This window comes from Fonsecaea nubica (assembly GCF_001646965.1).
Source record: "Fonsecaea nubica strain CBS 269.64 chromosome Unknown Scaff47, whole genome shotgun sequence".
NCBI lineage: Eukaryota > Fungi > Ascomycota > Eurotiomycetes > Chaetothyriales > Herpotrichiellaceae > Fonsecaea > Fonsecaea nubica.
In genome coordinates, this window is record NW_019173720.1 from 202,119 (window position 1) to 226,236 (window position 24,118).

General features: G+C 53.2%; 9 protein-coding genes across 9 annotated transcripts; 6 read left to right on the plus strand and 3 right to left on the minus strand.

Moving 5' to 3' along the window:
* Positions 1-707: 707 nt before the first annotated feature.
* On the minus strand, positions 708-2,475 carry AYO20_07063 (hypothetical protein; the record flags this gene model as incomplete). The annotated part of the gene is made up of 4 exons (XM_022645351.1): positions 708-954; positions 1,024-1,445; positions 1,505-1,994; positions 2,072-2,475. 4 exons carry the CDS (start codon positions 2,473-2,475, stop codon positions 708-710), a joined length of 1,563 nt encoding a protein of 520 aa, XP_022498737.1.
* Positions 2,476-3,128: 653 nt separating this feature from the next.
* On the plus strand, positions 3,129-5,338 carry AYO20_07064 (hypothetical protein; the record flags this gene model as incomplete). Its single annotated transcript, XM_022645352.1, has 7 exons — positions 3,129-3,409; positions 3,475-3,753; positions 3,811-4,064; positions 4,129-4,265; positions 4,328-4,425; positions 4,498-5,031; positions 5,164-5,338. 7 exons carry the CDS (start codon positions 3,129-3,131, stop codon positions 5,336-5,338), a joined length of 1,758 nt encoding a protein of 585 aa, XP_022498738.1.
* A 570-nt stretch (positions 5,339-5,908) lies between these two features.
* Positions 5,909-8,076, minus strand: AYO20_07065 (hypothetical protein; the record flags this gene model as incomplete). Its single annotated transcript, XM_022645353.1, has 8 exons — positions 5,909-6,396; positions 6,496-6,581; positions 6,668-6,748; positions 6,838-7,168; positions 7,246-7,676; positions 7,746-7,874; positions 7,932-7,972; positions 8,029-8,076. 8 exons carry the CDS (start codon positions 8,074-8,076, stop codon positions 5,909-5,911), a joined length of 1,635 nt encoding a protein of 544 aa, XP_022498739.1.
* Positions 8,077-8,611: 535 nt separating this feature from the next.
* Positions 8,612-9,743, plus strand: AYO20_07066 (hypothetical protein; the record flags this gene model as incomplete). Its single annotated transcript, XM_022645354.1, has 3 exons — positions 8,612-8,708; positions 8,810-9,109; positions 9,187-9,743. 3 exons carry the CDS (start codon positions 8,612-8,614, stop codon positions 9,741-9,743), a joined length of 954 nt encoding a protein of 317 aa, XP_022498740.1.
* A 317-nt stretch (positions 9,744-10,060) lies between these two features.
* On the plus strand, positions 10,061-10,866 carry AYO20_07067 (hypothetical protein; the record flags this gene model as incomplete). Its single annotated transcript, XM_022645355.1, has 2 exons — positions 10,061-10,604; positions 10,664-10,866. 2 exons carry the CDS (start codon positions 10,061-10,063, stop codon positions 10,864-10,866), a joined length of 747 nt encoding a protein of 248 aa, XP_022498741.1.
* A 1,122-nt stretch (positions 10,867-11,988) lies between these two features.
* On the plus strand, positions 11,989-15,465 carry AYO20_07068 (hypothetical protein; the record flags this gene model as incomplete). Its single annotated transcript, XM_022645356.1, has 1 exon — positions 11,989-15,465. One exon carries the CDS (start codon positions 11,989-11,991, stop codon positions 15,463-15,465), a length of 3,477 nt encoding a protein of 1,158 aa, XP_022498742.1.
* A 1,433-nt stretch (positions 15,466-16,898) lies between these two features.
* Positions 16,899-18,073, plus strand: AYO20_07069 (hypothetical protein; the record flags this gene model as incomplete). Its single annotated transcript, XM_022645357.1, has 2 exons — positions 16,899-17,551; positions 17,674-18,073. The coding sequence occupies 2 exons, from the start codon at positions 16,899-16,901 to the stop codon at positions 18,071-18,073; spliced, it is 1,053 nt and encodes a 350-aa protein (XP_022498743.1).
* A 1,132-nt stretch (positions 18,074-19,205) lies between these two features.
* On the minus strand, positions 19,206-21,213 carry AYO20_07070 (hypothetical protein; the record flags this gene model as incomplete). Its single annotated transcript, XM_022645358.1, has 6 exons — positions 19,206-19,552; positions 19,655-19,982; positions 20,105-20,582; positions 20,658-20,822; positions 20,883-20,916; positions 20,988-21,213. 6 exons carry the CDS (start codon positions 21,211-21,213, stop codon positions 19,206-19,208), a joined length of 1,578 nt encoding a protein of 525 aa, XP_022498744.1.
* A 486-nt stretch (positions 21,214-21,699) lies between these two features.
* On the plus strand, positions 21,700-23,765 carry AYO20_07071 (hypothetical protein; the record flags this gene model as incomplete). Its single annotated transcript, XM_022645359.1, has 6 exons — positions 21,700-22,060; positions 22,108-22,916; positions 22,986-23,080; positions 23,131-23,252; positions 23,328-23,476; positions 23,535-23,765. 6 exons carry the CDS (start codon positions 21,700-21,702, stop codon positions 23,763-23,765), a joined length of 1,767 nt encoding a protein of 588 aa, XP_022498745.1.
* Positions 23,766-24,118: the final 353 nt, after the last annotated feature.

Consider the following 24,118-nt stretch of genomic DNA (forward strand, 5'->3'; position numbering starts at 1 on the left):
CACAAGATGCTTAACCTCTGACTCTTGGGTCATGCACGGACACCGTACTTCTGGGCTATCTCATGGACAGCCGCTGGACCTTTGACCTAGTGGCGATCCGCAAGCACGATGGATATGCCCCGACTGGTCAGTTTGTCCGCCAGAACCGGCGTCTGTCATTGAGTGCTACCTGCTCCGGCAATACTTGTCAGTGTTTTGAGGATCCTCGTCTTCGAAGGAAGGCGCCGAAGCAATGTCTACTCGTAGGCCAGATTGACCAGCGAGAGTTGTCTCTCCTTCCGGTCTGAAACTAGTTTGATGAACCTCGTACCTCATAAGACGGTCTGGGATTGTGAAGGTGGGAAGAAAAATAACACAAGACTCCAGATTGTTTTCTTACATGTGGAGGGGGGCGCGGAACTCCTTCTCCTGATGCCGTGGCATTTCATTGTGGATCTCTGGCCAAGTCGCTGACGGCATTCGGAAATCACGCCATGTGCTTATGGGACGGACCAATCAACGCTCGAAGCGGCACGATTGAAAGGATGACAACTCACGAGGGCATTCTAGATTATAAGAGCTAGATTCACGAGGGCCCCTTGCTCGCTCCAGCATCATACGCGACAGCCATCATGCAACAAAGCTCGGTTCCCCGAGCCCCTATCATCCTCTCCCCACCGCCTTACCAGCTCCTAATTCTCCTTAAAGTCCCTCTTCACGCTGGCGTCTTAGTCACGCAGCTTGCTAACCTTGGGAACCTCTTTCGTCTCTTCGACTTCGGCATCATGCGCAATGACAAGATTTTCCAAAGTCTCAGCCGCGACTTCGTCGCCGAATAGCCCGGCAATCTCTTCCAGCGGTTTGCCTTTGGTTTCCTTGGCCAACCAGAGAAACACGGCCAGCGAAGCGACGCCCACGGCGATGAAGACGAGGTAGAATTTCCATCCGATCGACACAAAGGCATAGAGGGACGCTCTGTCGAAAAGGAAAACAAAGGTCAGCTTGACTTTTTCTTTGTTCTACGCGGGTTCCACAGAGACTTACTCGACGTAGATGGTGTCGATGAAGTAGATGCTCGCCACTCCGAGAGCCGAACCCTTGGCCCTGAGATGAGCCGGCCACATCTCGGAAACATAAGTGTAGCTTGCACCTTCGGCGAACATGCAGTATCCCAATTCGAAGATATAGAACATGGCCACGACGGCCTGCTGGGGTGCTTCATGCGAGGTTCCCGCGTATTTGGCGATCAGGGGAGTGACCACCACAATCAGCGCAATCTGAATGGCCGTTCCGATGGCGAGCAGTGGTACACGACCCACGCGATCGATGAGCAGGGTTCCGAGGATCGCAGTCAAGGCTCCAAAGGTCACATAGCCTGCAGTGATGCACAGCTGACCCACGGTGTTGAATCCAAGGCTGGCGTAGATGGTCGGACCATAGCTGGCGATAACCACGATACCAGCGGACTATTGATCGTCAGATCAAAAATCAATAATGCCGCAGACTACAGAACGAGCCAACATACCTGACTCATGGACTGGGTGATGATGGTGAGGATAAAGCGCCTGCGGTACCGTTTCGACATGATCAACTCCCACCAACCCATTGCATTTCGATGTTCAAACGAGATCTGGTCCACCATCTGCTTGACTTCGAGTTCCGCGAACTCGTGGCCCGCGTCGTCATGATGGCCGTGCAGTTTGGAGATGACCGCGCGAGCTTCGTCGGTGCGATCCTGCATCACCAACCATCTGGGCGATTCCGGAATCAGAGGCAGGAGGAAAATGGTCAGGAACGATGGGACAGTGCAGATGGCAAATGGGATTCGCCACTGGACGCCGCTGGCCTGCACAAAGTAAAAGGCCACACCGAGCCAGTTGGCGAACACATAGCCGAGAGAGATCATGACTGCGACAAGGCCCACCATGAGGCCTCGATACCGAGGCGGCGCGAGCTCGGTTTGGAGCAGTGATCCTACCGACATATATGCTCCGGACGCAAATCCAGAGCAGCCCCTGGAATGGCCGACAAAAATGATCAGTTTTTCCCACTCGACGCACAGAGCATCCCGTCAAGGAGGGGGGGGCCTCACCTGAAAATGATCAACATGGCAATATGGACGCTTCCAGCCACAAGAGCCGTGCTGACAATGGAGATGATGGCCGAGATGAGCACCGTCTTTTTGCGCCCGATCTTGTCGGACGCGTAGCTAGCCCAGGCACAGCCGAACAGGGCGCACGCGAAGAAGACGCCGAGAATCGCCCCGATCAACGGCGTGTTGGATTTTGTCTGCTCCAGGAACCCAAAGTAGACGAGAAAGCTCGGCTGGCCCAGCGTCGTGTTGATCATGCCGTTGACCATGCCCGTGGCCAGCGAGGTGCACGAGACGCAGACGACGATGCCATAGTTGTAGAAACTAAATCTCTCCCGGGCTTTGCTATGATGCATGAGATGCTCGTCATGATGTGGTGACAATTCTTCCTTTGGAACCGTCATTTTGGGGGGAAATTGTTCTGGCAATGATGTCCTCAACACGGACATGTGTTGGTTGGCGGGGATGATAAAGATGATGAAGAAGTAGAGGAATGGGAGGTCGGGATGAAATTCGAGGCCTCCTGGAGTGATATTTCTTGGGACCAACTTCAATCTATGCTACTAGTGCAATGGTCCCCTGACTCCACAGCACAGATACTAGAGAAGTCCGGGGCCAGGCGGGGAAGCCACGTGTGCGTCCCAACCATCTGGCAGGTTTATCATTGTACAAAAGTCCAGGAAAGTATTCAAGTCGGAGTTTTGAAGTGGTTGGCCCAGGCACTCCCGAGTCTCTGGTGGAGATAGACCCACTTTTATTTGTGGATGAACCGGAGTTTTCACGCACTAGTCGTCAAGTTGCCTATCTGGATTAGGAAGTCGGAGTAGCGTCCAAAAGGTACCGGAACAGCGAGCCTTGTATAGATGACCATAGAGGCTCTCAAACAGAAAGTTGGCTATATCATTTCGTTGGGGCATGTGCTGGTCTAAGCAGCGGCAACTTGTCAAAGGATCTTCCACTAGGGTCTATACAACGTGCTCAGCGCAATACAGACACTAGAGTGAGGTGTGGCGTTGAACTGGTCTCCCACTGAACCTCGATTGGGTCTCTCACCACCATGGTCGCGTCTCAAGACAATGACAAGGCAAAACAGACATCAGTGAATGCAACCAGCCATCTTGCCGAAAAGTATGGTTGGAAGAATACAAACGAGGCAGGGTATACCATCAACGAAGTCCCCTCGGGGCTGTTGCGCCCTGTCAAGATAGTATGCCTGGGTGCCGGTGCGTCTGGAATCAATCTGGCCAAGCTCGTACAAGATCAAATGCAGAATGTCGAACTGAAAATCTACGACAAGAACTCTGATGTCGGGGGCACTTGGTGGGAGAATCGCTATCCGTACGTTGATCATGACAGGAACTCTCATCGTGGCCCATGAATGGATCGAGACTGACACGACATAGCGGCTGTGCTTGTGACATTCCTTCTGCAAGCTACCAGTTCACCTGGGAGCCACATATCTGGTCTCAGTACTATGCGGAGAGCCCGGAGATTTTTGACTATTTCAAAGGTATAGTCGTCAAGTATGGGCTGTCAAAGTACATCAAGCTGCGGCACCGGGTGGACCACGCCGAGTGGGACGAGGATGAAGGTCACTGGAACATCACCGTCACAGACTTGGAGTCTGGAGACCAGTTCACCGAGTCGTGCGACATCTTCATAAATGCCGGCGGCCCTCTAAAGTGTGTTCCACCAATATTTCCCCTTATTCAAAGTTTCCCACTACTGACACAATTTAGCTTTTGGGAGTGGCCCAAGATAAATGGTCTCAAAGACTTTAAAGGAGTGCTCGTCCACTCTGCCGCGTACCCGGAAGGGCTCGATCTGAATGGCAAGCGCGTCGCCGTGGTAGGTATCGGATCAAGTGGAGTTCAAATCACAGCCAAAATCCAGAGTCAAGTGGAAAAGTTGTATACGTGGATCAGTACACCTACATGGATGACCCCGTCCTTTGCCTCGAAATACTCGGGTCTGGGTGGAGGCAACTTCAAATGTAAAGTCTATAGTCCTTGAATTCATTGTACGATCAAGAACGACTACTAATGACTCATCCAAAGATTCCGAGGAGCAGAAGAGGCGGTTCAGGGAAGAGCCAGGCTACTATCTCAAGTATTGCAAAATGGTGGAGACGCAGCTGCAAGAAGGGTTTCTAGCATTCCACCAGAATACTGCTGAAGCGCAAGGTCTGGAAAAGGTAATAGCCCGACGCCCCATGTTGGGGTAGTACTCGACGGATCACTGATCGGTTCTCGGCAGATGGCAAGACAGGAAATGATGGAGAAACTAAAGGGAAGAGACGACCTGATCGAGAAACTCATTCCCAAAGACTTCCCCGTCGGATGCAAACGGCCAACGTAAGTCTCACCCATGAACACTCTTGAGGTCGATGTTAACATTTGATATTTACTAATTTTAACTGCTTACAGTCCCGGAAACGGGTTCCTCGAAGCTCTCATGTCTCCCAACGTCACGACCTTCACCAAAGCCCTCGACACAATCACCGAGCAAGGATTCCTCGACCCCGATGGGAACGAGCACGAAGTCGACGTGATCATCCTGGCCACAGGCTTCAACACCACATGGGTTCCCCGATTCCCCATCATCGCCAACGGGTACAACCTCCAAGACCAGTACCGCAAGAACCCCATCTCGTACCTCGGGCTCTCGGCGCCCTTCATGCCCAACTATTTTACTTTCTACGGGCCCTACGGCCCGCTGGGCCAGGGCAGCGCACTGTGCATGATTGAGAAAATGGCCGAGTATTTCGCACAGATGGTCCGGAAGCTACAGCTCGAGAACATCAAGAGCTACACGCCGAGGCTGAGCGTCGCCCTGGACTACCAGGAGCACACGGACCTGTACCACAACCGAACCGTGTGGTCGGGCAACTGCCGCAGCTGGTTCAAAGGGGGCAAGCTGGGCGGAAAGATCATGCTCCACCCAGGAACGAGGACTCAATAGTAAGTGCTCTTCTTCTGCCTGCCCACCTGTCATCCCGACACGACGGGGACCAAGAAAGATATATTTGCGAGTTTGCGTTGACGCTGGACGGTTTTTTGCTAACATTCCGTTTCTTGTTTCTCCGTTCTTAGCATGGAGCTCATCGCAGCCCCGCGCTACGAAGACTACGAGATCCAGTATCGTAATCGGAACGTGTGGTATTGGCTCGGGAACGGCTTCTCGACCCGGGACTTGGACGGCAGAGATCTGACGTGGTATTTGGGCTTGGTCGACGGCAAGGACGAGCAACAATATTTCGAGGTTTGACTGCCGCGACAGAGGAAATGAGACGCCTCTTTATATAGTGTTTCTATAGAATCTCACTCCACAAACTGTTAGTTTGTCAAGCTTGTGTGGTGAAGGTCCTACAATTTGAAAGTATTTTCCTCCTCCGCGGTACCTATTCTCTGTTTGGCAATGTGGAAAAAGAGAGTATACAGCACATGTACACATGTATCTTAACCTCTAACGCCGACTTAGATCAATCTTCTTTTGGTGCTGCATTTCGTTTTGCCATGTATGATTCATGGCTCCTTTTCTACACGATTCTGACGGTAGGAAGAGTTAAAATGCAAAGTCAAATACATATCTCATGGCCATCGTACTTCGAGCACCCTCGGATAGAAATGCTCCAACTTTATGCGTTGAAAGTCAAAGTCTCTAGAAATCACAGGTCTCTCGTTGCTATGGACGTTATGGGGCAAACAGGAGGGACGAATCTTCCCCCCCTTGGGAGAATGACTCCACCTGCATACGAACACCTCTAAAGAGACAGCCTGCCTCTTCAACCTTGTTCAAAGGTCACACTCTCTCCCCCTCTCACTTCTTTGCAATCCCTCAGTTCGATATCTCCCCACGCTGCCTCCGATGGACCGTCAGAGGTATCGGCTTCTTCATGTAGCCCATGTAGCTGCGCAGGCCGAGCCAGAAGCCCGCGTGGTCGAAAGCCGGGGACATCTCGAACGAGAAGTCCCGGAGCACGTGCGCGAGGAGCAGCCGCATCTCCAGGTACGCCAGGGCCTTGCCGGGGCAGATGTACTGGCCCGCGCTGAAGGGAATGAAGGAGCGCGTGTCGTGTTTCCAGGTCGGGTCGCGCTTCTCGTCGATCCAGCGCTCGGGCACAAACAGGTGCGGCATCGTGAAGCTACGCTCGTCGTGCGCCATGAACGTCGGCTGGCACGACACCTGCGTGTTCTCTGGCAGGTAGTGTCCGTCGACCACGCAGCCGCCCTTGGGCGTCGTGCGCTGATTGCCATTCGGGGCTGGCGGGACCATGCGGAGAGATTCGTTGATGACGGCGTTGAGATAGGGCATCGTTTCAGGCCCTGGGCGGGGTTTGGGACGCGAGTCAGTACTAAACTAAACCACTAGCCAGACCGTATACCATGTCGATGAAAGAATGCGGGTGTATAGGGGATACGTACCTAGTTTGCGACCGTCGAGGTTCTCCCCATGCTGTTCCCACGCCTTGTCGATTTCTTCGATCAGTTGTTTCTGGACGTTGGGGTCCCTGGACATGAAGTAGAAGACGAAGCTTTTCCCCCCGTAGACGTTAGTTTATCTGTTCAGCCTTGAAGTAAGTGTGGAACCCCCAACCTTAGACAGACGGCAGTCGTGTCACTTCCAGCGACGATGATGACGGGAGAGTCGGACTCGAGATCTCGTTTGGCCAGAGTCCTGTTGTCATGGAAGAAATCCATCCCGTCAGCGACAAGAGTCTTTTTCTTGCCCAGAAATCAGCACAAAAGAGGAGAAAAGTCATTCACCTTCCAGATTCATCATGAGCCAACAGGTAGGTGAAGAGATCGGTGGGCTTGGTCCCCATGGCCAGCCTCTTCTCAAACTGTTCCGCTGAGGTTTTGGCAAATCGCTCCGTCTGGGCCTTGTCCTCGGGATCCATGGGCAGGTACTTGAAGATGGGCGTCAGCCACTGGACGTTGCGGATGAGCTCCGTCATCTTGAGGCCCTTCCGGACCAGGTCGGCCAGCTCGCCGGAGCTCTCGTTCTCGAGGAATGAGAAGGTCTCGTTGAAGGCCAGGTCCGCCATGGCGTCGAATCCGAAGTAGTCGATGAATGCACCCACGTCGATTTCCTTTTCTGGTCGCATCCAATTCTCGGTCAGTTTGGCGCCTCGCCTTGTCCGCTCGGGAAGATCGGATGATGGTAAAACTTACCGGCATAGGTGTCGAACTTGCTCTTCAAAACGTTGATGATTCTCACGAGCCGGGGTTCGTATGAAGTGATGGCCTTGATCGCGAGCCCTTTGTCCCAGAATTTACGGCGAGTTCTGTGTGCCACAATGTCCCTCTCGTCTCCGAGACTGATGCCGTCGGCCCACAGGCGGGTATCGTAATTCGGCCCTTTGCCCAGTTTATTCGCTGCCGCTCCGTGGACGTATTTCAATGACTCTGGGTTCGCAAAGGAGAGCTCGTTGGGGCCGATGCGGACAATGTCGCCGTACTTTTCGTGGAGTTCGACATAGTCGATGTACGTCTTTCCAAAGCTGGTCAGGTAGAAGCCGTACCACTTGGTGATCTTTGCCAGTACCGGTCCGGGATATTCCTTCAGTGGATGGAGGAATAGTCGGTACACTGTTATGCTTGACCTGTTGTTTGGCGATCACCGTTGGTCAAAATACTTCCCGTCGTGCTATGGAACGATAATCACCACTTACGCTAAAGCAAAGAGATGCACCCCAAGGAAGACAGGCCAGAGGCCTAGACTCGTGCTGAGTGTCCTAGACTGATGGAACAAGGCAACAAAGGCCAGCAAGGACAATGTCGCCAACTCAGCAAGATACTGGCTAAATCGAGGACATCAGCTGCCAGATACCCTGTCTTTGTATGCCTCGGGAACTTACAAAAACGTCGGTTCTCGTCGATTGTACTTCAAGTGAGCGGCCTACCAGCCGAGTTAGTTTGTCGACACCCTACAAGAGAAGAAAGGGTAGCAAATACCAGACCGCTGAACACGGCCCAAACGCAGGTTGGTACCAGAAGGCCCATGGTTGAGGGGGGGAAAGAATGAAAACACTGGTGTTTCAGCCCCTATGTCCCTCTGAGAATAGAGTGGGCAGTAACATTCTTCCTGGGTGTTTTGGATACTCTTTTCAGCACGACGACCCTTATGAGGGATGGTGTGGGTGATGGTCAAAAAGGGAAAAGGAAAGAAGAAGTGGGGCGGAGGGGCCCAAACTCCGAATGCGGTCTATAGAAGCCCAAATCGGAGACTGGCCACCTCAGGGTGTTCCCATATTCCCGGGGTTTCATAAACCCCTGTCATGAAGAGGATCGGACATGGTGGCGGGCGTGGAAACTCCGCATTCATGTTGTGCAACACATGCAGCCGCCGAGACATTAGAGAAACAGTCTGTGAGATACTGAGTGCCCATCGACTGGTGTATGGGGTTTCGGGTATGGTTAATGGTTAATGCTGGATGCGTGTCAACGCGGCTCTCAGCATATCTTTTGACCCAAGGTGTTATCTTCCAACACCTCGCCATTGTCCACTAACAAGCAGCCCTCCCAGCTTCTCTGCAAGATGAAGCCACTCCCCGATTTTGATTCCCTGCCACCAGTCGAAGGCAGACCCCAAGGAAACACCTGGGGATTCTGGGGTGCGGACGATGAGATTGGAAGTGAGTGTTACACAAAGCGATCTTCCTGTTCGGCAGGGGTCGATATGGATTTTTCTACTAGCTCTGATATCTCCTGAACGCTTCTGACTGGCGGCGAACAGCCTTGAATCTCCTCACCCCAGACGTGGTTCAACGTGCCGCCACAGACGTCAAGAGTGGAAAGTCGGCGTCCCTAGACTTTCCCCTTGACCACTTCAACGAGCGCATTGGCTCCCGCCGTCAGCTCGAGCAGAGGGTGGTAAACTATCACGATCTGGCGGGCATGTACGTCTACGATGACGAGCTCTATTTCAATACCCAGAGTAGCTCACAATGGGACGGCATGACACACTGTGCGACTCAGAAAGACGGGTTCTTCTACAATGGCCTCAAATTTGAAGACGTGTTGAGCAAGAAAGACGGTAGAAATGGGACCCATAGTCCGTATTCCACTATTCCACTCAAATTGCCTGAAGAGATGCCGCTGACCAGTTCCCAGGGTGGCTACAGAGAGGCGGGATAGTTGGTCGCGGCATCCTTTTGGACTATCCGCTTTGGCGACAAGAGACTGGCCAAAGCCTGGCCAACGCAGGTTCCAGCCATGCCATCACAGTGGCCGAGTTGGATCAGGTGGCCAAACATTTTGGCGTGGAAATCCGACAGGGAGACATTCTCTTGCTTCGCACAGGATACAGTAAATGGTACAAATCGTGCTCGGCCGAGGAGAGGGCTCGAGTCATCAAGGGGGAAGCATTCATTGGGGTAGAAGAGTCTATGGCATCAGCGCGGTGGCTTTGGAACAAGCATCTCGCGGCTGTCGCCACAGACGCCCCAGGCTTCGAAGTCTGCCCGGTGCCGTGGGGTGACGAATCCAAGGTTGTACTGCATGAGTGGATATTGGTTCATTTTGGCATGCCCCTTGGTGAGCTTTGGAACTTGGAGGACTTGTCGGTGCTCTGCCAGCAAGAGCGGCGATGGTCGTTTTTCTTCACGAGTGCGCCTCTAAACGTAATCGGAGGAGTAGCTAGTCCACCGAATGCCATAGCCGTGCTGTAAGCGTAGTTGGATCAAACAAAAAACCTAGACACATAGTTTTTTTCTCCAAGATTCCGTCCAGCTCTATACACCTAGTTCCCCCGCGAGCCAGAAGTGAAGGTAGGTGTCAGAACTGGAGTGTTCGTGCCCACTCGGCGTTTGCGTGGCATGTGGCATCTCCGGAGGGGAGCACCTTGTTATATGTGGATCTTTTGACATTGACTAATTGTCTATTGCAGTTTGAACTTGCCGCCACAATCGTGTCAGACTTATTCCTGTCATAAGTCAACAGTCTGCGCCCACTGGTATCGAAACAGCACTTTCGCATTCCCTCAGCAATGGAGCGCAACTCTCTTGAAGGCAAGGTTATCGCCGTGACCGGAGGTGCTTCAGGCATCGGACTCGGCATCGTGCAGAAGTTGATCACCCTGAAAGCAAAGGTCGCCGTCGCAGACGTCAGCCCCCAGCCGGCCGAGTTAAAGGACTTACCGAATCTTATATACACCAACGTCGATGTCTCATCTAGAGAGCAGGTTCACGCATGGGTCGAGGAGATTGTGAAGAAATTTGGCCGACTCGATGGAATGTGTGCAAATGCTGGAATCTGCCCCTATGAAGGAGGCATTGTCAGCGACGAGCTCTACCACAAAATCTTTGCCGTCTGCGTTACGGGCGTCTGGAACTGCGGGACTGAGGCGTACTGGCAGTTCAAGAAGCAAGGAGGTGGTGGTACCATTGTCAACACATCCAGTGGCGCTGGTCTTCGAGCTGTCAAGGGTTTGGCCGTGTACAGTGCGGCAAAGCACGCTGTGATCGGGTTGACTCGGGCTTGGGCGCTCGATTGGGCCTTGGAAGGCATCCGTGTGAACTCGCTGGCGCCAGGTACGACTTCTGTCGCCAGAGTCCAAGGAATCGAGAGGCTACTGACGTACAAACTCTAGGCCTCACGGAATCCGGCATGCAACGAGCAACGTTTGCGCGATTCCCAGATGTTGCCGAGCGACTCGGCTCGGGTACACCAATGGGTAGAATGGGCAAACCTCACGAACTAGCCGACAGTGTTATTTTCCTTCTCGGAGACAGTGCTTCGTATGTAACTGGGCACGTGCTGAGCTGTGATGGAGGAAGCATGAGCGGAGCGTAATTGTCTGCAAACAGGATCGAGGTTGCTGCTGTCTTGTTACTCATGAGAGAGAATGATCGAAATCCACTGTTCAACTTTGTCGAATCGAATGTCGTGACCCATCAGGCCTGTTTCTCTTCTGTACAACGAAACATGCAGGTTCAGAAGGACCTCCCCTTGTTAGAGGGTTTGTTAGTAGAGGACTTCTTTGGAAGGTTAGGCGGCAGTGCTACTAGCCTGCGCCTTAACAGTACCGGGATAGGTAGGTCTGGCGAGAGTGTCACATGCGCCCTCCATTTCTCGCAGCCACAGTCAAATTCCTTCCACTATCTCGGAACACGGTCTCGGGGGAACGACTCGGAGAGGACCTCTCGTTCCTCATGTCTCGCGTCTCGTAAATTTAATCAATCAACACCTTGACCGAAAGATTTGACTGACAGTCCCACAGTGCCTACCCTCAAGACCTTGGCCGTGAGGTTTGATGCGATGAGTTCTTCTCGAGACCATCACACTGATGTCAGAAGCAGCGGATATCCTCTCTCGAAAACACCCTGCCGAGGGACGTTATTACTCGGGCCACCCTATGTTTTACGAGTAGTTAGCCGCTGATCCAAACCTAGTTGATCGGAGCTTTCGCTAAACGTCCAAACATTTTCGAGGTGAAACTCTCCCCAGCCGCCATCTCTTGCCAAACATGGCCGCTCTCAGCTAAGACGACAAGGCCCGCCAGACCGTCTAGAGTATCGACGCTCTCCTGGCGAGTTACGGCACAATACGGAGCCATCCGACTCCGAGCATCTCATCTACTGGTCATTACATGCTTTGGCCCTGTCAGGAACCACAAGAAACCTCGCCTATGTCTGGCGGGTACCCCTTTGTGGGATGGATCAGCGAGACGAATCCGGGGTTGATCTCGTGGGAGTCTGGAGACGTTCAGGCGGGGATAGGAAATATGGTCAACAGGCTATCATGAAAGACTTGCGCCTGCCGAGGATAGGGATGGTAGAGGACTCGACTTCCCGTGGTTATCGGGTCTCAGGGCGCGATTCATAAGTCGTCGGATCGCAGCCAAGGACATGGTTTGTGGTCGAAGCAGGCAGAGAAAGCAGGCGCTCACCACGTTCAAAGATACCGACAAACACCATGGCGGTAGCTGTTGAATCCAGCACTATTGTGCCACCAACTGGAATACCAGACACTGGGCCTGTGAACCCTCCGGCCCAGCGCGAGTCACTTGCTACCCGTGTCGCCCAAATCTTGCAGAGAGGCGGGGATGCACCTGCACTTGCGGAGCGAGATCGCGAGGTCGTTGGTGATCCAGAGACGGGCGAAACTTCTCTGAAGTTGTTCCCGTCCTTTCGAACGTTGAGCTTCAAAGACGTCTGGCAACAGGTCCGTGATGTCGCCTACGACCTTTACTACGATGCGGACGCCTCGCTCCGTCCCCGTGTTCCTATCGCATTCCTTGGATTCTGTGGCATTGACTACTCGGTCCTTGAATTCGCTGGCCATCTACTCGGGGCAGTGATTGCACCGCTTCAGATTGATGCTCCACTGTCGACGCTCGATCCGCTTATAGCAGAGCTCGAGCCATTAATCATAACCGTCAGCATCGAGCAAGTGGACAAGGCTGTGGAGCTGGCCGCGAATAACAAGATGGTTAAACGCGTCATTGTCTTCAGCTATAATGCTGATTTGTCTCTTGAACGATCCATTTTCGATGCTGCTCAAGCCAAGCTGACGGCCAGAGGCGTGTCGGCCAAGTTGGATTCCCTTGACGATATCCGCCAGCGCAGAAAGGACTCTCCAGTTCCCCCACTCGATATGCCTGAAAAGGGGACAGATCCGCTGCACCTCCTTGTCTACACATCTGGAAGCACCGGCACACCAAAAGGTGCCATGATAACACAGCGTATCATGCTTCGGATGTGGAGTCTAGACTGGTCTCAGCACAACGGGGGCGAAGTCACCCTTTGCTATTACCCTATGAACCACATTCTTGGCCAGTCGTCTGTCGCGGGCTCTCTCGTGTCTGGAGGCATTTGTTGCTTCACCGCCAAAAGCGACATGAGCACGATCCTGGAAGATCTTGCCCTCGTGCGACCCACCAAGTTTACCATTGTTCCTCGCGTGGGGGAGATGATTTACCAGTGGTATCTAGACGAGTACAGCCAAAGGTTGAAGAATGGCGCCGATCCCAAGACCCTGGAGTCGGACCTCAAAATCGAACTCCGAGACAAAGTCATGGGAGGACGCATCAAAAGCGCCTTGGTCGCGGGGGCCAAGTTGAAGGAAAACATTACAGCGTTCATGGCGGAAGTTCTGGGCACCTTCATCGAATTTGGATACGGCGGGACAGAGACGGGGGTCGTGTGCGCCAGGACAAAAGTCCAACGGCCTCCAGTGATTGACTGGAAGCTGGAGGATGTACCAGAGATGGGCTACTATACCAGCGACAAGCCATACCCCCGTGGCCAGTTCCTGCTCAAATCCGAAAGTGTGGTAGCCGGATACTTCAAGCGCCCAGATCTCAATAGCAAGGTCTTCACCGAAGATGGCTACTACATCAGTGGTGACATCCTGGCCCAGGTTGGACCCGACGAGCTGATCTTCCTTGATCGCACAAACAATGTCCTCAAGCTTTCTCAGGGCGAGTTCGTGGCGACCCAACGATTGGAATACATCTTTGCCGACAAGATTCCCGAGATTCGACAAATCTACATCGACGGTGAGAGTGATCAAGCCTACCTCGTCGGCGTCATTGTGCCTTCCAAGGAAGCACTGGAAGAATTCGGCAGCAATTTGGATGAGCTCAGAGTGATCCTCCACCAAAAGCTCAAGGATGTAGCCAAGGAGGAAGGCCTCCTCCCATACGAGATCCCTCGTGACTTCATTATCGAAACCACGGCCTTTAGCTACAACAATGGCCTGTTGTCGAATCTTCTCAAAAACCTCTACCCGAAGCTCAAGATCAAGTATAGGGATCAAATGCGAGCCCTCTATGACAGCTTGGCTGCAAAGCAGCATGAAGAACTGCAGCTGTTACAAAGTTCTGCGGACAATCTCCCGACACTGGAGATTGTTTGCAAGGCGGCACAATTGGTGCTAGGAGACACATCGACAGACGTGGATCCGGACTCGTTGTTCTCCGAAAATGGTGGCGATTCCATCTCATCGCATACCTTTTCCAAGCGGCTGCAGTCGCTCTTCAGCATCGATATCCCGCTGAGCGTCATCGCCAATCCCGCAAACAGCTTTAGGAACATCGCCGACTTCGTCGACCGAGCAAAAGCTCAAGCCAAAGACAAATCCCTGTTTGAGGTGCTTCATGGCAAGAACCCCACAGTGGCCAAGGCAACCGACTTTACCCTCGACAAGTTCATTGACGCCGATGTTCTCGCAAAAGCTTCCCAGGCTCCATTTGTGACTGGTCCCATCAAGACAGTCTTGCTGACCGGATCCACCGGGTTCTTGGGCCGGTTCAACTGTCTCAAATGGCTTGAACATCTTGCGCCCATCGGAGGCAAGGTAATTTGCATCGTGAGAGGGAAAAACAACGCCGATGCCCGACAGCGGCTTGTGACTGCAATCGATACCGGCGATAAAGCCTTGCTGGAACATTTTAATCAACTCGCTCGCGATCACCTTGAAGTGCTCGCAGGGGATCTCGGTCAGACCCATCTTGGACTCGACTCCGAGACCTGGCAGCGCTTGGCCGACTCGGTTGACCTCATCTTCCATTCGGGTGCCCTGGTCAACCATGTGCTCCCCTACAGTGAGCTATTCCACCCCAACGTGATTGGCACGGCAAACCTGATTCAGCTGGCCATCACCACTCGTCGCAAGCGCTTCGTTTATGTGTCGACTCTGGCTGTGGTCGGCCGCGAGGACAAACTTGACGAGAATGCCGATGTGCGAGTCGCCATTCCAGAAGTCCCGATCGACCAGTCACATGCGAACGGATACCGAGTGAGCAAATGGGGAGGGGAGGTGCTCTTGAGAAATGCCCACGATGCGTTTGGCTTGGCGAGCACCGTCTTCAGGAGTGACATGATCTTGGCCGACCGCAAATATGCCGGACAAATCAACGTTCCCGACATGTTCACCCGACTCTTGATCAGTCTGATCTCGACTGGAATCGTGCCCGCCTCCTTCTACCCCATTGGCCCGGGTGGCCAGCCACAGCGCACGGTGTACGGCGGGATCCCGGTGGACTACCTTGCCCAAGTCACCAACGGCATCGCTCTGGCCCGTGAAAGCGGATATCAGACCTATCACGCCCGGAACCAGGAGGCCGGAGGCGGATCCCTCGACACCGTCACCGAAGGGCTCGAACAAAGCGACATCAAGATCCAACGCATCCCGGACTACGACGACTGGTTCACACGCTTCTCGGCCGGCAATCGTGCCTTGCCAAATGGCGTGCGACAGCGCTCTTTCCTCCCTCTTCTTCGATCCTTTGCGAAGCAGAATCACGGCATCCAACCCCAATCTACGGATGAGTTTCGCAAGGCTATTCAGAACGCTCCAGAATGTCCCGAAAAGACGATTCCGGGCATTACTCTGGATATAGTAAAGAAGTACGTCTCCGACATCAACCATCTTCAACTACTTCAGTGAGGGACTCCGTTTGTTTTACAAGGGGCCGTCTCTCCCTTTCAGAAGTTGAAGCCAGACGGCTTAGAGCTTTGAGGTGTCTATTGCGTTTCCAGAAGATTGCCTAAGAACACAGAGGGGAACATGATATAGCTGCCACGGTCTGCAGAGCCTTGCTGCTAGACCTCTGGCCACTCTAGCTGGTAATCTTAGATATGTCCGTTTTTCTATTTTCTTGTGATCTTGGTCGATTCCAACCTTCCATCAACGACCTGCGTTCATAATTCTTGTATTTCCTCCTAGATCACTCTTGACTGGCTCCTTCGAACGATTGCACAGGGGGGATTTTCTATACCACCATGCCAATGACGACTCCCCTGCCTTCTCTGAATCACTTCAGCCAGCAACTGATCCATCTGCCCATCCGATGCCTACATCCTGTTTCACCTTTGTCGACAGTGTGTAGCGGCCAGGGTCAGGACGGAGTCGGGGAACGAGGACGGAGGAACCGGAACATCAAACCGCTGGCCAGCGAAGCAGAACCCGAGGTTTTTGTAAAGTCGCCCTTACCTTATGATAACCGAGCCTAGGTCCCGGAGGAGGTCCCGGAGGAGGCATAAAAGGGAACTATCCAAAGATGGTGTCTTGAATAAGAGATTCTGATCGACTTGTGCGAGGTAAACTCTTTTCCGCAAAGCAGTCGGTTGGAGGCCTCTGCTACTGCTGCTGCTACTGCATTATTCTTGCTTTCTGGACACAAATACACATCAACGACGAGAGTAATCTCCGTTGCTCGCTACGATGCTCATTGCCCCTACGTGATCGGGAGAAGTACCTACATCGTCGTAGTCACGGCCCTAGCCCATCGTCCTAGTCCCCATGAGGTCTCTTCTGGGACTTTTGACTCTCGACCCGTTTGGCCAAGACCATACTCCATCGTCGGAAAGGGGATTGGCGCGCCGCGCGGCGCCTAGGGGGGGTGTATATGTCTTCTTGACTGCCATCCGTTTCAAGGGATGTAATGACCCAGACGGACATAACCTCGGATATAGACCGAATGCCCGTAACACTTTCCTCCGAGCATGGTAGGGGGTGGGGGAGAAATGGTATATTCCTCTAGCATATGTAGGCTGGGAGGTGTCTTGTGAAGAGGTGTGTGTGTGTATGTGTCATTTATTAACCCCTCGTCTTGATAGCTGCTACTCCAGAAAAGGCTCATCTGGTAGACTTGGTCAAAGAGTGCGGTATAGAGTGTGGATCTTGATCATTTTTATTTACAACTCTATATTTGCCGGCCGGGGAAAGAAAATACGAGTCAGGGGAGAAAGAATATCATTTTTTCAAAGACCTTTTCCTCTCGAAGCGATAATACAGAGCAAGACTACTTGTCGCAAAGTGGTTGTCAAGGACCGGGAGAAGGAATAGAAGACGACACCGTTTGAAAGAGTCAATTCAAGATGACGACAGCACCGAAATTCAATTCAAGGACCGGAGCCTTCGAGGTCGCCCGTGCCTTTCCCGATGCCGTCAAGCACAAGACCATCATCGTCACGGGCGTGTCGCTCAACGGGTTGGGCATGAGCACCGCTGAAGCGCTGGCTTCACAGGCGCCGCTCCTCTTGATCCTGACGGGCCGATCGGCCAAGAAGGTCCAGGACGTGATCGACGTCCTGGCACCCAAGTATCCCGCGACCAAGTTCACCTTCCTGAACCTGGATCTGTCGTCGATCGCCCGCGTGCGCGACGCCGCCGCGGCGCTCCTGGCGAACCCGGACGTCAAGCAGGTCGACCTGCTCATCTGCAACGCCGGGGTCATGACGGTGCCCACACGCGAGCTCTCCGAGGACGGCAACGAGATCCAGTTTGCCACCAACCACATCGGCCATTTCCTCTTCACCAACCTCATCATGGACAAGTTGATCGCGTCCGCAAAGACATCTCCCCGCGGGTCCACCCGAGTGGTCGTCGTGTCCTCGTCGGCCCACCACTTCTCGCCCGTGAGGTTTTCCGACCCCAATTTCACAAAGACCCAGGCCGAGCTGCCCGAGGAGGACCGGGCCAACGCGCCCATGTTGGAGAGCTTGAAAATGAGCACGGAGGGGGTCTATAGGTATGGTTTTCTTCTTTGCTTTCCCCGTTGCTTGTGAGGGTCGATCATCCGTCGGAAACTATCTCAACGATAACTGGCTAGCACGACATCAATACTGACCCGATCCTTTCTTGAATAAATAGCCCCTACATCGCCTACGGCCAGTCCAAGTCTGCAAACTGTCTGCACGCTCTAGGCCTGAACCGCCGACTCCTCCAGAAGTTCGGCATCCGATCCTACGCCATCCACCCGGGCGTCATCTTCACGGACCTGTGGCGGCACACGGAGCAGGCGGTCCAGGACAACATGAAAGCCGGCGCCGACGCGGGTGCCTACGAGCTGAAGAATCTCGACCAAGGCGCCTCGACGACGCTGGAGGCGGCGCTCGATCCGGACCTCGCCGAGCCAGATACCGAAGGGAATAACTATTACCTGTCGGATTGTCAGCTGTTGGAGCCTGCCGCTTGGTGTCAGCGCGCCGAGGGGGCAGAGAAGTTGTGGGATCTCAGCGAGTCGATCGTGAAGCAGAAGTTCTCCTGGTAAACAAGCAAACAAGCAAAGAAGGTAGCTTGGGCCTTTTGATTCGTACAATCAAATAACCTTGCGAGAAGCCACTTGGGGACGACTATATGAGATATAGAACACCGATGGACACGATAAATCTACATATAGAAAACAATACCATGGGTTTTTTCCAAGAAAGTAATCCCTTGGGAAGCCAGCCATGACCGAGAAAAGCGCTCCTCTCGGGGTAGCCATGTACCTCACCACGGAAGATGGTATTTCCCGATATCCTCACGACCCACGACAAGTACCATCAGTTGTTTGATCGTCTGACCTTTGAGACGGAGGAGGACGCAAAGCATAACAATTTGTGCATGGAGCGCCCCTGAAGGAAGCTGCATGAGTACTCGGTACATGAGGACATAGGTATTTACGAGGTGGGCATTATCGACGACTAGTCCGATGATCCACCAATCCCCTTTACCCCCACAATTTCCCCCCCTTTGGGGTGCAGCTAACCTGATACGGATCGATCGACCGCCGGATGAGGAAGGGTAGGACATTCACTCACTCTGTACCGTACAACGACAGGACCTAAGTCTGATGGCAGATGGAGCGAGTGAAGAAGGCATGGTATGTTTTGAGAATCAAGCGTCGCTTTACGCGAGTTAGCTTTGGTATAAGTAGCACGAGGTATGAATCGCCGCCCGTGCCAGAAGGAAAAGAGAGTCCGTCGAAGGAGAAGGGATCAAATCGTTCGTTTCGTTCAGCGCGGTAACCTCATACCCTCAGAGAGGCTATCTTTACTCGGTATAGAAGACATTACTCGGATGCTGGCATCATCTAGGCAGGACCTTCTCAGCTGCCAACATACTGCAGGTCGATAACATAACATGGTCATTGGGCTTCTTCCATAGGATATTGTGGAAAAAGACTTCACATCTCCAAGGACAGGGACCTTACATAAAACACTAGTACAATGTCGTCGATAGGCGGTGACTCAGAGAGCAAATAGTACCCTACCACCGACCACCAGACAGTCCTTGTCCTGGAAAAAGATTGGCAGTTGTCGCCTGAACCGTTGAACCAATGGCCTCGCCCCCTTGTCTTCCTCTCCTGTACGTATATGTCTGTACGTGTCTGCTTTGGGAAACAAGAGCGCCTCTCTTGCCTACAGCACAAAGCGGAACCTAGGACCCTCATTCTCCTCTCCCGTTTCATTCCACTTTTGCGGCTCGTCGAGCGACGCGCCGCTGGACATCTCCACCACGGTCGGCGCCGCCACGACGGGCCCGTATCTGGCGTCCAACCTCCGATTCTCGAACAACAGCAGGGTGCGCAGGGTGAGGGCGAGGATGACGGTGAAGAACATGAAGGCGGCGCACACGGCCATGCCCTTGCGGTAGTAAGGTCCGTCCTCCTCGGGGAACAGGCGGGTCGAGATGAGTGAGGCGGTCTGCGCGATGAGGTTGAGGATCGTCAGGCCCATGCCGCGCTTGGTGTCGGAGCCTTGGTTATCTAGAGCACGAGTTGGTAAGTCTTCTCCGCTCGGAGCGCATACATTCCATTGAGAAACGGATTTGGGGAGACAGGGAGTCAAGATGATAATGATGAACTTACTCAGAACCCACGGCAGGATATTCGCCATTGTGGGGAAGATGGCTCCCGCGGCCAGAAACACTCCAAAGTATCTCACGGCCGTCGGCTTCGTGGCGGCGAGGAGAATGTAGCCGACTGTTCCGATCGTCGCCAAGGTCATGATGGTCACGCCGCGCTGCCGGGTCCTGTCTGTAATGTAAGTCGAGGCGAGGGTGGTGAAGAAGGCGAGAAGATACGGCGGTGCGGTGAGGCCCTGTGCGTGGATGCCGCTGAAGCCGATCTCGACCAAGATGGTGGGCAGAAACACCGGCAGGGAGGTGAAGGACAGGTTGGTGGAGAAGTACATCAGCTAATAGAGTAGCCAAATGGCAAAGTCAGTACGACACCCTCAGACCAGCATTGTGATCCAGTGGGAATTCTGGAGCCGGTAAAAAGAGTTATGGGGATGGCAAGGCAAGGCAAGGCACATACCGCCGTCAAGTAGTTCTTGTAATCAAAGAGTCCCTCTCCGATATCTTTCCACCTCAGATGGCCGATTCTCTGCTCTGACTCCATGCCAACCTGTCGCAGGCTCCTTGCCTTTGCCACCGCCCGCTCCTCTTCCGTGAGCACCTTGAGGCTCTCCGGGGTGTCTGGGAGGAAGAACCAGGTGACCAAGCCGGCGGCGACACTAGGTAGACCCTCGGCCACGAACAGGACCTTCCAGCTCGCAAAAGCCGCATGGCCAGAAGTGATTCCGTATGCGAGGACACCTGCGAAACAGGTGGCTAGGGGACTACAGCAGAACTGGATGCCGATGCGGAAGCCCAGCTCGCTGCGGTTGTAGAAGAATGAGAGGTAGTAGACGATTCCCAACGCAGAGCCAGCCTCGGCCATGCCCAGAAAGAAACGACAGGCCATCAAGCCCTGCCAGCTGGAGGCTGAAGCCTGGAGGGTTGCAACGAGTCCCCTAAATGCGTCCAAGTAATCAATATCAGACCCACAAAGCCTGCAACAATAGTTGGGAACCTATGCTGTGACATACCAGGTAGTGATGGCGGCTGTGGCACACCAGTGCGGTGGGAACCTCTTCCAGCAGAGGATGAAGGGCTCGAACACGATGAAACTGATATAGAAGATCTGCAATAGCCATGCGTAGCGGTTCGAGTCCAGATCGAGATCCTCTTGCATGCCGGCGATTTTGGCATTTCTGACAGAAGATGAACTTTTAGTCTTGTATCCCACTACAAGGAGAAGGGAAGAAACATACCCGATGTTGGAGCGATCGAGGAAAGATAGCAAGTCTAGGGAGACTCAATCAGCAAGCCACAGCTTCGGAAGGCTTTTCAACCCTCTGTATCACGAGAAGACGTACACATCATGCAAATGATAGGGAGGACGTGTAGGTCGAACTTGCGTACAACTCTCTTCTCGAGCTGGCGAGCATATTCGGTCGACGTAGAACCACCCTCCTCTACGGTCCCAATCTCGAGGTGCGGAGACTTGACATTTTCGACGCGCACTTCGCTCATATTGCCGTCCGCCTTGTGCACAGGACTGCTGATCGTGTCGCCTGCGGCCGGAGTCACCTGCGAAGCCATGTTTGTTGGCCTTTGCGAATAAGTGCTGAGAGAAGGACAGTGGAAAAAGGACTCTGTAGGTGGGCAAAAGGAATCCGGGGAATATCTGGGGAAAAGTTGGGATCAGAACAGGGAAGCGAGGGATGATATGCCTCTTGCAGCAGGGATTCCAACCCTCAATCCCGTGAGACCCTATTTGGTTCTTGTACAGGTGAACCAGCTCGTATTCGGTTGGTCTCTATGCCTGTGGCCAGAACGACTACTCGGTTGATGGTGGCGATCTCGACCCGAGCTGGATTTCCCGAATGCGACTGAGATACAAAGATTCGGCAAATGTGGAGACGACGAGGATTCGGCTCTCGAAGACATACAGATTCAATCGACCCAAGCCTTTCTCGGCCAGGGCTTTCTCGTCAATCGTATGAATTGCCAAGGGCCGTGCCTGATATCCCCCTCGATCTTTCACTCTTCAGATCTGAGTTCCTCGCCCTGGACACCCCCAGAAAGATGGACGCTGACTTGGATATCGACCGAACTGGTCTGGTCCCGAATCACGGTGGCCCCAACGTTCTGCCCGCCTTCGCTCTCTTCTCAAGGTTACTCAGATTCGCCAGCCGGCATAATAGGATTGCTATCACAGATGGGACCACCGGATACCATGCCTCACATATTCAATTGCTGACGGATATCCTCCACCTCCGCAATGTGCTTGAAGAATCACTCCATCCACAGGTGTTTTCGAGGCTCCAGATCCAACATGAAGGGCCAGGACAGGAGGTGTTTGTCAATATCATCGCGTCTGCAGGCTACGAGTTTGCAGTGGCCATGCTCGCGGTTCTGGCAGCTGGCGCCGTACCAGTCCCATTAGGTGAGCAAAGCATCTTCTCCCTCGGTGTTGCTTATTTCGTTCGACAGCAATCCAGTCACTGACCATGGACACTTTGCGCCTTCTAGCCCCTGGTGTTCCCCTTCAAGAAGCTTGCTATTTTGCCAACAAGTCCCGGGCCGATGCCGTTCTGGCCTCGTCGACTTCGCTGCAGACCGGGAGATCCTTGGAGGAAGCGATCAACCAAACCACCAATGCGAACTTCAAATGCATTGAGATCGAGCCACATATTTACCAGAAGCCACTTCAACCGACCGACATTGTCATTTCGTCGAACCTCGCTCTCGACCTCAATGGTGCCGGTCTCGTCATCTTTACCTCCGGGACAACAGGTCCCCCCAAAGGCGTGGTGATGCGTCGGTCAAATTTCATCGACTCTGCAGATGAAATCGCCGATCATTACGGCTTGGGGCTTGACGACGCTGTGCTTCACCTGATGCCTGTTCACCATGCAGCTGGAATTGGGCTGTCCTTCTCTCCATTCCTGTATGCTGGAGCTCGCGTGGAATTCCGGTCGGGCAGTTTCAACCCGGCACAGTTGTGGCAACGATGGAGAGAGGGCGGGTTGACCTTCTTCACCGGCGTACCTACCATGTACGCCCGCCTGATGCAGTACTTTGAAACGCACCTGAGTAAGCTTCCAAGTGCGCAGCTCAATGAGTACCTGACCGGTTTGCGGAGTATGAGAGGCCTCCTTTGTGGCACCTCAGCCTTGCCATTGCCACTACAGGAGAAGTGGGTTAAATTGACAGGCGGCATGAGGTTGTTGACGAGGTATGGAGCCACGGAGTTTGGGCCGGTCTTCAAGATGCCATGCACGGCGTCAGATGCTCCAATGGTACGACTTGATTACCATCGTCCCTTGACCATGGTTAAGAGATCCGGCTGATTGATTTGATACTCTTAGGACTCGGTCGGAACACTCACACCCGGCGTCGAGGTAAAACTCTCTGAAGGCGATGAAGGAGAAATCCTCGCTAGAACTCCGTTCATGTTCTCGAGGTGAGTACATGTTCTTCATATCCGGACAAGTAAACTGATAGAGCAACCAGATACCTGTTCGACCCAGTGGCAACGGCAAATGCCCACGACGCCGATGGGTATTTCAAAACAGGAGACATTGCCCGGAAGGTCGGGCCTTATTATTTCATTCTTGGGCGGCAGTCGACTGATAGTAAGTCGTTTACTCAAGATTTCTTTCTCAACCTCCTCTCGCAAGTTCCGGGCTTGACCTCTGACGCTGTTGCAGTCATCAAATCCGGAGGGTACAAGATTTCGACCTTGGATGTGGAACGCGAACTGCTTTCTCTGAACTACATCGGCGAGGCTATGGTGGTAGGCGTCGACGATGCCGAGTTTGGACAGCGAACCGCAGCTGTGGTCACTCTGAATCAGAACGTATGTCCCACCATGTATGACGATGGCAGAGAGACTCCGCTGACACAGGATATATCAGTGGCCGGATCCCTCCAAACAACTGACCCTTGAGAAAATCCGTCGCGACTTACGGGATCGACTGTCATCGTACAAACTTCCAACCCTGCTCCGAGTCGTTCACGATCTTCCCAAGACCGCAACCGGAAAAGTGTCCAAGAAGATATTGGGACCTCAGTTGTTTCCCAAGAACGGGCACAGAGACATACAGATCTGGAGCAGTGCGAAGCCTGCGCTCGCGTCGAAACTATAGGGGATTGTGCTGCTGCTAGATACAGGATAGAGTAGATTTAGAGACAAAGGTTGTTACTTTGCCAGAGATATCTACCAAAGGGCCTCTGGAGACGGTTTCAGTCCAGTTCGATACATGGAGATGTCATTGATAGTATGGCAAGATTCGTAACAGAAGACATTGTAACAAGACTTTTCCTCCCCACATCTCCAGAGTATAGCGTCTTGTACTCTCTTTACCTGTTCTGGGTCTCAAGCGAGGAGAAGAGGTCTGTTCTGGCTTCGGGTCTTGTGTTGATAGGTCGATTCGTCGCTTCGGCTCGGGAAATTCGTTCCAACATCAACATTTGCCGAATATCGCTTGCTTCCACTCTG